Source organism: Octopus bimaculoides, chromosome 4 (assembly GCF_046866305.1).
Source record: "Octopus bimaculoides isolate indiv1 chromosome 4, ASM4686630v1, whole genome shotgun sequence".
NCBI classification, from domain to species: Eukaryota; Metazoa; Mollusca; class Cephalopoda; order Octopoda; family Octopodidae; genus Octopus; species Octopus bimaculoides.
This window is the reverse complement of record NC_142931.1, coordinates 39,322,653-39,334,263: the sequence shown is the minus strand read 5'-3', so window position 1 is coordinate 39,334,263 and position 11,611 is coordinate 39,322,653. Positions and strand designations below refer to the sequence as shown.

Genomic DNA, 11,611 nt, shown 5'->3' with positions numbered 1-11,611 from the left:
GAAGCTCCTGTGATAACAATGTCTCATTAGTCAGTGGGTCGTTGGTTTACTGAAAGATATTACAAATATCAAACCTTCAAGGATGAAATGAGAAAAATTGTATATAGAACTCAAGTACTATTTCTTTGACCTTAAATTCAAGACCCACTATCTTCAATTAACAATTTCTACATAATTTCTAACTGTCATTTCTATCGATTTAACATGATGAACATTGTATAGAATCATGTCAATATGATATTTATTTTGTCTAATGATACATCACGTTGACATTGTTTCAAAAATACTACTACTTATATTTATGGAGTTCCTTTGACTTTTGATTCAGGGAGGCAGCTGGTTTAATTCTAAAATGTCTCACTTCTGTGATTTAAAGCCAGAACTATTCAGTGTTTTACACAAGCTGAATTTCAACTTTGAGTTTAAAAATAAGTGGGATACAATAAAGCTTAAATTCTTCAAATTATTCTGGTAGCATTGTCCTTTCTGTTTGTATTTAGTAGCAATATATACAGGGTCTTGTAGATAAATTGAGACCAATTTTTAGCAGTGACTTAGTGAATTTAATGTTTCATTTTTTGACAAAACCCTACTTGTTTGAAAATCTAATCCTTCTCTTTATTTTTCAGGTAAAAGGCATACTGATTCGACAACAGAAAGTCATGGAACAACAGAATCATTCTACCATTGTTGTTTTGGTGTGTGCCAGGCACATTGCCAATAAAATTGCTATGTTAGTGAAACTTCCAAAAGCAACAGTTTATCATGTGTATAAACAATTTAAAGAAGAGGAAAAGATTGATAGAAAAGAACACAAGACTCAAAGTGATTCCAAACACAATCCAAAGTTTCTTGCTGGCCTCAAATGCTCAATTGAAGCCAACACATCTTGAAAAGAAATGCAATGTGTTCTTTCCCATAGTGTCTAGAGCTGTGAATAGGAACCTTAGCATGACTAGGTATGTTCGATGATGCTGTCACCTCGTAACAGCCAAGGCCAAAGCAATCAGAGCTGAGAGATGCTGAAAGCTTCTGTCATTCATCAAGCATCAAGGTGCATAAAAAACTCTCATGTTTGTGGATGAGAAAAAGTTCACTGTAGATGCTGAGGTGAATCACAGAAATTCTTGAGTGATCGCATACAACCCTTCTGACACCACCCCCACTGTGTTTGAGACTAAGAATCCTGTCTTAGTAATGGTATGTGGAGCTGTGGCAAGTGATGGAAGTATCATGGACCAGCACTTCATTGAGTCTGGCTTTAAGATTGGCATAAAGGAGTATCTGGACATCCTGAAGAACTCTCTGTTACCTTGGATGGAGCACAAGTTTGGGCTTGACAATATGGTACTTATCCAGGATTCTGTACCATACCATGGGTCAAAAGCAACACAGGCTTTCCTTGGTGAGATGCCATTTTTTGTGAGGGCCAACATCTGGCCCAGAAATAGCACAGATCTCAACTTTCTCGATTACTTTTTATGGGGTGTACTTCATGCAAGGACCAATGTTTCACCACACTTGAGTGTCAACAGTTTGAAGACTTGCACCATGTGTGTGACATGCAAAATCAAAAAGGCAGAGGTTGCAGCAGCTGCAAAAAATTTTGTTCTTGTGTGGAGGCAGTAATTGCCCAAAAGAGCAGCCATATTGAGTGGTAAATGTTTCTGTTGTAATAAATGTTACATTAAAATTATATTTGTCTACTACCATTATTTTAGTATTTATAACCACCCTATATATATATATATATATATATATATATATATATATATAACACACACTGTTCCTGTGTTTACATGTTGCTTATAATTTGACTTATTAAACACTTTTATCCAGACTGTCTGTCTCCACCTCGATTTTATCTGCTTTTCCATTCACTGACATGGATTGGATAGACTTTCTGAGGTAGTGTTTTACAGCCAGATGCTTTTCCTGTCTCCAACTCCATTAGAGATACAGTGTACCTATTCTAAAACCTAGGTACATAAATAACAGTAAATATAGTTAGATAAATCCTCATTAATCCGCATTTAACCCCCTTATCACTTAGGGACATAGTGTAGCTATTCTAAAATAGGGATACATAGAAAATAAATTTAAATAATATAGAACCTCATTTGGTAGGTATTTAACTCCCTTGATACTTTTTCAACAAATGCTTACACACTATCTTGTCAAAGATTCTTTTAATTCAACAAAGGAAAAGTACTTTTTATTTTCTATTTAGGCAAACATCTAACTGGAATAATGTGGTGCCTTTAATGCTAAAGTGCATATCCCCTATTTTAATCCTATTTTGCATTTGTTTTACCATCACTCCTAACATAATCATCAAATATGAAATTTCGTCCACTTATTTTGGCGTTGATAATCTCTCGACTTAAAAATATTTTATAGTGTTTAATAAATTTCTAACAAAGGAATTATTATAAATGAGTGTAAGAAATGGGTTTTAAAACTGTCGAAAATGTATATTAGTGCATTATATTTCGCCCTCATTTTGTTGTTGTTGGCAACTGAAGAAAAAGTCAGTTGTTTATACTGTATAATAAATTTATCGGTTTTTTGAATTACATTTTTCATTTATTCTTTATATGCTTGGAATTCGTCTTTTTTTCCCGCCTTTCTTTTCTTGATGCATATATACTTTAAAGTAGACAATCGTATTTCATAATCTGCGAAGATATATAAAGCAAGAAGACAGATTTTTTTTCCAGACGGTTGCGCCCTCTATATAACGTAGAACGGTAAAGCGTGACGTCAACGTCCGGTGACGTCATCAGCAGACATACTTTTACGTAGCTTAAACTGTCTCGGATCAAGCTTCAGGATGTCATATGCATATTTATTTAAGTACATTATTATAGGTGATACAGGTAAGATTTATATATAGTATTTATAGTTTTTACTTTAATATATTTTCTATATAACTTTCATGATAAATTATTTTACGTGCTGAGAATGTTCTGTGTTTTCATGTTGACGAAAGTCGTACACCATTCGTATACCACTTGTCGACGTTTGATATCTTCCCTGACTACTGCCCACGCCTCTTCCCTTTTTCTCTTTTACTGACACTAGCAGCACTGCGAAGATAATATTTTAAAAATATTCACAACTCAATTGTCACCTGTTAGCTATAATACTAATTCCCTCTGTTCCCTATGCCTCAATAGATGTTAATATATATATATATATATGTATACCGTTTATCTTCCATGCATTTTTGTTTGTTTCGTTTCTCGGTGACGTTTTATGTATTTTAATATTTTTTTTTCATCTCTGAAAAATATTACCTAACACTTGTTTGCTTTTTTTCTGTTTATACTTCTGTAATTTAATTACTGTTAAAAAACAAACAAAAAAACCCCTAGTATATTACAATAACTGTTATTATATAATGGAAACGTGACAATTGCATAGTCGCGGTTAGATACTAATGGCCATATTTTTATTGATGAAAAATAAAACGCACCAATTAGTAGTTTGTTACTTGTGATTTATGTATCCCACCTTTTGATTATTTTCAACCCTTTTGTTCCTTTGTTTTCGTTTTATAAATCAAAAACATCTGGATAATATTTATTTTCTCTTTTGATTGTTTTATATTTTTCAATGTTTTATTTGAATAACACAAAGGTAGCTTTTTTATATAAATATCATTTTTATTTCCATGCAATTGAAATTCCTATTACAGTGGAATATTCTACTAGGTTTGGCTAGTCAGGAAAAAAAATCAACATAGTACCTTAATTCCTTTCATTTTCTTTAATTAACTAAAATGATTCATATAATTTTCCTTTGTTGCTATTCAGATTCGATTAGAGTATATTATATTTTTGGTTATTACTTTTTGTCATATTAAATTGCCTCTTACTGATTCTTTTTTTTTTCTTTAACACGGGGCACAGATGTGTGTGTGTATATATATATATATATATATGCGCCTTTAAACCCATTCAATAATTCATATTAAAATTCACCAACACGAGACGTGTTTACATTGTGTATTTTACGTATTTGTAGGAATTGTTGAATTCTATATATCTGTTAGTTAATTATTTAAAGGGGTTAGTAAGGTGTATATTTATAAGTATACTGTAGACCATTTAGCCTAATAGGTGTATATTTTGGTATATAGAAAGCGAGATCACTGGTGAAAATATACAATTGTCTAATGTATATGATATATCTCCATGTACTTGTGTGTCTGCGAGTATTTTCAAGTGTATTCCTATTCTAAGAGGCAATCAATATTTACGCTAGGGTTTTAAGCAGTCCCCGCCGTCGGCCAGTTAAACATGACTAAAACTGCGTCCTTGTACTTCGTAATGGGTCCATAAAGAGATTTTCTTTGCTCGTTTTCGGGTCCTTTATATTGAATTTCATAAATATGTCGTTTGTTATTTAGACTGAATCTCTAATATTTTGCTCTCTGGGATGTAAATAATTATCTGAACTCTCATTAAATAAGATAGTACCTTGCAGCTATTTCAGAACGATTTTTGAAAGATATTTATCGGGTGAGATTAATTTTAACAGTATATATATGAACAAATGACCCGCTTTAAAAGACTTGCATAAAAATATTTTCTGGGTGTGACGACCTGCAATGTATATATATATCCTACACAACCATAATGGTTGTCTAGGTTTGAATATTGTTTTTGTATATCAATTGCAACCATTGTAATGAATAAAATTGTTTCTATGATTGACTGTTGTTAATTACTGTCATTAAATATTCTTTGCCTATGTAGAATATAACTGTACCCATTAAGATTATAGTTCTATAAATGTAACTGATCATTCGCTGTCTCTCTTACTCGAACTGCTACTGAATTTCGTTGCCCTATTTCGTGTTTATGGGTGTATTTCACTTAGTTCAAGCTTTGTTCATTAATGCTTTGTGTAATGAGTAAAATAAAATATTGTCAATGATGTCTCTTTGTTACCTTCGGCAGTATATATACTAAAACATTGTCTCCATATTGATGCATTATCGATTTATTTTTAGAAAGTCACAAGATATATATGTATACATGTGTGTGTATGTGTGTATGTATACATATTCATTTAGTTAACATCCTTTTAACTATTTTCAATTGTCAGTGGCCTTTTCGATAGTGTTAAAAATTCATAAGATGAAAGGTAGCTTTATTTGTATCGACTACTACTTCGTTTCTTCATGCATGCCTCTTGCGAGAAACCTCTTAATCGTATTTGTCTTCAATTCTATATGATTTGAGTTGTGAGTGGAGCAAATATCTATGTATGACTAGTACGTGTTCAACCAACAGCTTGTTCAGCTATTAGTGCGTGTGTGTATATAATATAGTTGCTGTGGAAGTTATTTATTACGTTAGGTTCGCAGCTGGCCTGAAAAAATATGGATTCGATTTATTGAATTCATTTGCAAGCCTTGTTTTCTCATCTTTTTCTCTGTATTTTTATTGATGAAATATAGTCTACGTTATAGCAAGCTATAAATAAATAAGAAACTAGTGATATTCTACGTTGGCAAAGAGTAATGCAAGTAATTCAGTGGAATAAATTGTGCCATAAAAAAGCCTAACGTTTCGGGCAGAATCCGTCGTCGGAGAGAAAATACATGAATATTTATTAATTCAATCTTAAGTTGTCATATATATTTGCGACAATCTATTGAGAGAATACACCATATGTCCAATATATTTCGTTAACAATGCAGATTTACCAGTGGTAGTAGTGCTGTTGTATATAATCACTCCTCTTTAGACTAATCTGAGTGACATAGTTCTCTAGTTGCCAATATCCTGACATATTGGTTGTTTACATCTTACTTTCATTTCCAACAACTGTTGGATGCATTATGTGATTATTAATGTAAACCCAAGACGAATGTTATTGAAAATTTTTTAATAAAAATAGTTAAATACTACAAAACCAACATTTTAAAATCTTTCGAACGATTCATATAAAGACTTAATTCTATGTTTCTGAAACCCTTGCAGGCATAATTATTATTACTTCCTATAGCTCATAACTTATATATTGATTTTTAAGTCTGAAAGGCTATTTTTCACATTTTTTCTTTAATTTCCTCAATTTTGCTCATCATCTGCGTAATATTGTCCGACACTTTTAACTAGCTTGTTGTGAATGAGAAATTTAATAATTCAGTTGCTGAATTATAGAATGGTAGTCCGAAATTGTGTTGATTTCAGGAATAATTACAGATCCAATTTCTCTAAGATGTGTGTGTGTATGTACATAGATTGCTGTTAATACTAATCAATTGTACTCTTTTTTTTTTTCTATAGCAAATATGATGATCTCAATTTGATTATGAAACTAAAACTACTTCTTGTTCTGTCGTCTCGTTTCTTAAATATTTCTTAAATTATATATTTCACATTCAATTAATTTAGATAATTCTGTAATATAATTTAATCTTAAGCAGTTGAAAAAAAATTTGATATAATTCATAATCGTCCAGTGATCATGACAACCAGATTTCTACTAAGGTTATTAATGAAATTTATACATTCTACCTGTTAGAAGCAATTACTCCCGATTCTTGCTCCATATGTTTGTGTCTTTGGAATTTCCTTAAGCAAAGCTTTTCACTTGATGATTGTTGCTCATATATTATACTCTCTTGAATTTCACTATTTCACTGGTTTTCCTTATGAATATGTAAGCCATTTGTGTGTTCATGGATGGATTATTCTATGCAAATTTTCACTCTAGAGATTATCGCTATTGATAGGAAAGCAAGCTACATTTTTATCAAATAAAACCTCTTCATGAAGTATTTGAATGAAAAAACAAACAAACACTTATTTAAATGATATTACATCTTGTACCTTTTTATATATTATTTGTAAAAAAATAAATGATAGCACTTTCATTAAATTAATAAAAAAAATTTATATCTTTGTTTAAAATTTTTTATGGTGTAGTCAGAAGGACGGTTCTTGTGACTCTTTTCAGGACAGAAAGGAAGAAGTTATCTGCAAATCAGGGACTTTGCCTGAATTCTTTAAACCACTGATTCTCAACTGGGGTCTATAAAAGATTTTGTTAAATTTTATGTGCAATAAATTTCTTATACTTTTACAACACATTTTTTATGCAGTTCCTAATAATACTTAAATATAAAAAAGAAAAAAAAAACTTTTTTTTTTTTTATATACATCGAAAGGCTGTGGTGGTTCAGCAGATTAAAATAGGAATCGAAAGGGTCCATTGGCAAAAAATGGTTGAGAATCACTGCTTTAAGCAGTGGACTCCTCTAAACACACCACAAGGAGTTGGGTGGTGTGAAACCAGATGCTATGTTGAGTCAACTATCCGAAAACATGCCTTCCACGCCTTCATATCAAATTTCTCTCATGGTTTTAGTTTTTAGTTGACCTGAGGCTTATTATAGAAGACATTTACTAAACAATTTTGTTTTAACAAATGCTCTTCCTGAAATAGATCATTTGAGTTATACTGTTTTTCATATGGTTGAATGTAGTAACTAACATGAACATTTCAGTGACAGGCTTGCACATCACATTAAAATCATAATTCAAACAATTTATACTCATTCAGTTCAGGTTAAATAGTTTCTGTAAAATCTTGTTGGAAATTTTGTATATGGATTTCATTTGTAAATGCTTTCATAATAATCACCCAACCATTTGAATAAAGTATCTTGTTTTTGTGAACTGAATTTCACATCAAGTTTTGTGCTATATTTATGTTATGTACCAGTCTATTTAGTTGAAGATAATGCGTTCAGGATGAGAAGTTTTTGTGATAGTGTTGAACTGAATGTGGTGATTGGTTCAGTGGTTTACAGTGCTGAGTTTGAAATGTATAGCTGACATATATCCATGTTTTAATTAATGAAAGAAAAAAATTGTCAACTGGTGGGAAATTCATGTTTAGAAACATTGGTTGATAAATCTAGACTATTTCGTAAAGAAATAGACTGTCAAAGTAGTCTCTATGAATGAGGAAATTTTGCTGCCAGTCATAATTTAAATATCTGCAAAAAAGGTTTGCGTTATGCATTACATTCTACACCTATTTATTGGGATATTAAAATTTTATAGAATGTAAAGGTTGAATAAGCTGAATATAGTTACAATTTGGTCGGATGTTGACATACATTGGTGATGGAAAGTATTATCTAAGTTATTGCAGGTTTACTTATTTTCAGTGGATAGGAACTATATTATATTGGTCATGAATGTTGAGTAATAACTGAAAGAGTGCAACTGTGAATGCAAGCAGCTGAAATGGGGGTTCTTCCAAAGGATCTCTGGAGTAACATTACTCAACAGGTTGCATAGCTCAGCAATTAGTAAGTTTCTTTTGGTTGAGCTGCTACTTCTCTGCATTGAGAGGTCAAAACTCCAATGCTACCGGCATGATTAGAATACTGCAGGGAAGGATCAACTGGTAGGAGACTTAGGGGTTGACAAAGAATGAGACTGTTGGATAATATCCATAATCTCAGTTGGTCAAGCTTGGGAATCCAGCCAGAGAATGTTGCTTCTGATTGGACCCTATGGAAGAGGTACTTGATAAATGCATGGAGTAAGTATATTATTGGTTTGGTTTGGGCTAGTCATCTTATGAAGGTTAGAATTTTTTTTTTTTTTCCTAACTGGTATTAATAGTTACTAAGAGTAATATTAGTTAAATGCAATTAAATATTGTAATATTCTAGTATTTGAAATGTGTTTTTGAAGTAAATATCATTAATTGAACTTGCACCAGGAATGTAGAACTCTGACAAAGCATTTCATAATAAGCTGCTGACACCCTAATTTCCTCCCAGTAATTTTTCTTCCTAAGTACTGATTTCTTTTAATACAAGACTTCAAATTTAGGGGGAAAAGAACAGTTGATTGTATTGACTCTAGTATTTGAAAGCTGGGACAAATACCATAAAGCATTTTGTCTGACACTCTTAGGATTCTGCTAATCCCCAAAATATTACAATCTTATATTCTTCCTTATGAAGGTCTCTGTTTCATTTAATCAACTCATGTTTATAATAAAATATGAACGCTGGGATTAATTTTTCATCAGTGAACAAAGCTTATGTGTTTGTACTAATTTTGAGCAATAATCTTGTATGTAATAAATTGATCTGCTAGTTTTGGGATTTTAAAATTATTGATTTTGATAAGGAAGATTTGTATGAATGGCTTCATTAAAAGTTTAGTTGAAAACTACTTAGTCCTTTCTGCAAATGACATCATGGCCTGTTGAAAAGAAAAATTAAGGGAAACAGTATGTCTGTAACATTTGAACTGTTTTAATACATTCAAGACTGCTTAAAACTCAAATTTATTTGAGAACATTCTGTAAATAATGTTTGTCACGGCTAGAATATGTTTGGATTTCATTTTTTAATTTTTAATGAAGTTTATGCTGGCTTAAATCTCAAACAAATTTAATTTTGAAAATATTCCATTTAAAAATATTTTAAAATTCAGGAATAGATGGCCCTAAAAAACAAATGTCAAAATATTAAAATTCTCATGGAATTTTTTTTATTTCTGTGTGTGGAATATAAGTTGAGGATTCGTCAGTCTGTGGCTTTATAATAGCAAGTTTAGCCGTTTTACTGGCATATTGTTGTATTTCCTTCTGTATTATAAAGCACTAAAAAGGTAGCAAATTGGTAGTCATTAGAGTGTCAGATAAAATGCTTTGAGGTATTTGTTCTAGCTCTCTGTTCTCTAAGGTTAACTTTGCCTTTCATTTTTTTTGGGGGGGGGAGGAACTGGGGTTCAATAAAATACCAGTTCAGGACAATGAATTGGCAGAATTGTTGCAGCAGTAAATGTGATAACTTGCAGTACCTGTTCTCTCTGCATTCTAAGTTCAAATTCCACTTATTACTAGCTTCTTCATTGTGGGAAACAGAGCCTTTCAGATCTGGCTAATGGTAATAAGCCTCCTATGTTAGACAACAGAATATGTTAATTGGAGCTACAATTAAAAAGTAGGATAAATTCTAGAACAGTTGCTAATGCTTCATCCTGAGTTTTGGTGACCAGGTCATAAATATACAATAAAACTATAATAATGCAGCCATATTCATTTCAGCACATGATCTCAGGTCAAACCTCTTGTCAAATAAGGTTTGTTAGTAGAATATCAATAGACTTTCTTAAGCACTTTTGCTCTTTAAACTTTTTTAAGATACATAAACTTCTCAATTTCGCACCTGTGTGCTACTTGTTTCTGTTTAAAAAAGTCATTCAGATTTCCAATCTCATCCCAGTTTTGTTTTTTTAAAAATAATTTTTTTTAAAGATATCTTTGTAATAACTACTCTTATCTTTTAATATCTATGCATTTATTTTCCAAGAAAAACAGACTTGTACATTTATATTCTATAAATACAATAATAAATTTTGATTGCTTTTTCTTATAAATTTCTCACAATTTCTAGAATGTTTTTCTGGATTGAAATCTCTTCCCTTATATGACATTATTGATCTTTTGGACATCTGATATCATGTAATAAATCTATAAATTCTCAGGTTGTATTATACAATCAATACAACATACAACCCTTTTGATACCAACTTGTCCAAGATTGCCTCTGATTCTATCATACAAGCTTCCTGTTTAAATTAAAACCTTCCATCAGTTTTTTGTAATTTATAGCCTTTGTGTGTGGCAAATGTGCAGGTACAATAAACACTAAAAATGTACAGAAAATAGACTCCCTCAAATGCTTGGGGGATCCTTAGAAGTAGTAGATAGCTTCTGTTACCTAGGTGACCAAGTTAGCAGTAGAGAAAGTTCTGAAAGCATAGTTGCTAGAGTAAGAGATGGGCTAGGCAAAAATCAGTTACTATCTTTGTTAGTAACAAAGGGCCTCTCCCTCAGAGTGAAAGGCAGATTGTATGATGCTTGTGTATGCTACATGGCAGTGAAACATGAGCTATGACTACAGAGGACATGTGAAGGCTTGAAAAAATTAAGCCAGCAAGCTCTGCTGGATGGGTAATGTCAGTGTGCACACACAACAGTGTAAATGATTTAACAGGAAAACTGGGTATAAGAGGCATCAGATGTGTGCAAGAGAGAATACTCTGCTGGTATGGTCATGTATTGTGTATGGATGAGGACAGCTGCTTAAAGAAGTACTGATTTCTAATTGTGGAGGGAAGACCTGGGACAGTGTGATGAGAAAGCAGCTTCAAATGCTGGGTCTCACTGAGGAGATGACAAGGAACTGAAAGTTGTGGCAATTTGTTGTACGTGAGAAGATACATTAAGCTAAGTAATATTGTGGCGATCCATGCATACAAGCATGCACCTACTCCCTCTCCCAACTGAGAGGTCTTTGAGTTGCAAGTGTTAGTACCATGTAAAATGCACCCATGCTGGTGCCTCATAAAAAGCACCTGGCACACTGTAATACCATACCAAAACAGACAGGGCCTGGACAGCTCTCCAGCTCTTGTCAGACTGTCCAACTCATGCAAGCATGGAAAATAAACATTAAACGATGGTGATGTTCCAAACACCAACTTGAGTTATTTTACTAAATTCTGCTTTTTTTAAATTGATTTAAACAAAGCAGTGTATTTCAACAGAAATA

General features: G+C 32.2%; 1 protein-coding gene across 1 annotated transcript in view; it reads left to right on the top strand.

Moving 5' to 3' along the window:
• Positions 1-2,781: 2,781 nt before the first annotated feature.
• The window catches only part of LOC106881148 (ras-related protein Rab-2), a 31,044-nt gene continuing 22,214 nt past the window's right edge, over positions 2,782-11,611 (top strand). Inside the window, exon 1 of the mRNA XM_014931431.3 lies at positions 2,782-2,879. Coding sequence (XP_014786917.1) covers positions 2,834-2,879 — 46 coding nt within the window. The 5' untranslated portion in view covers positions 2,782-2,833. The remainder of the gene's footprint in view (positions 2,880-11,611) is intronic.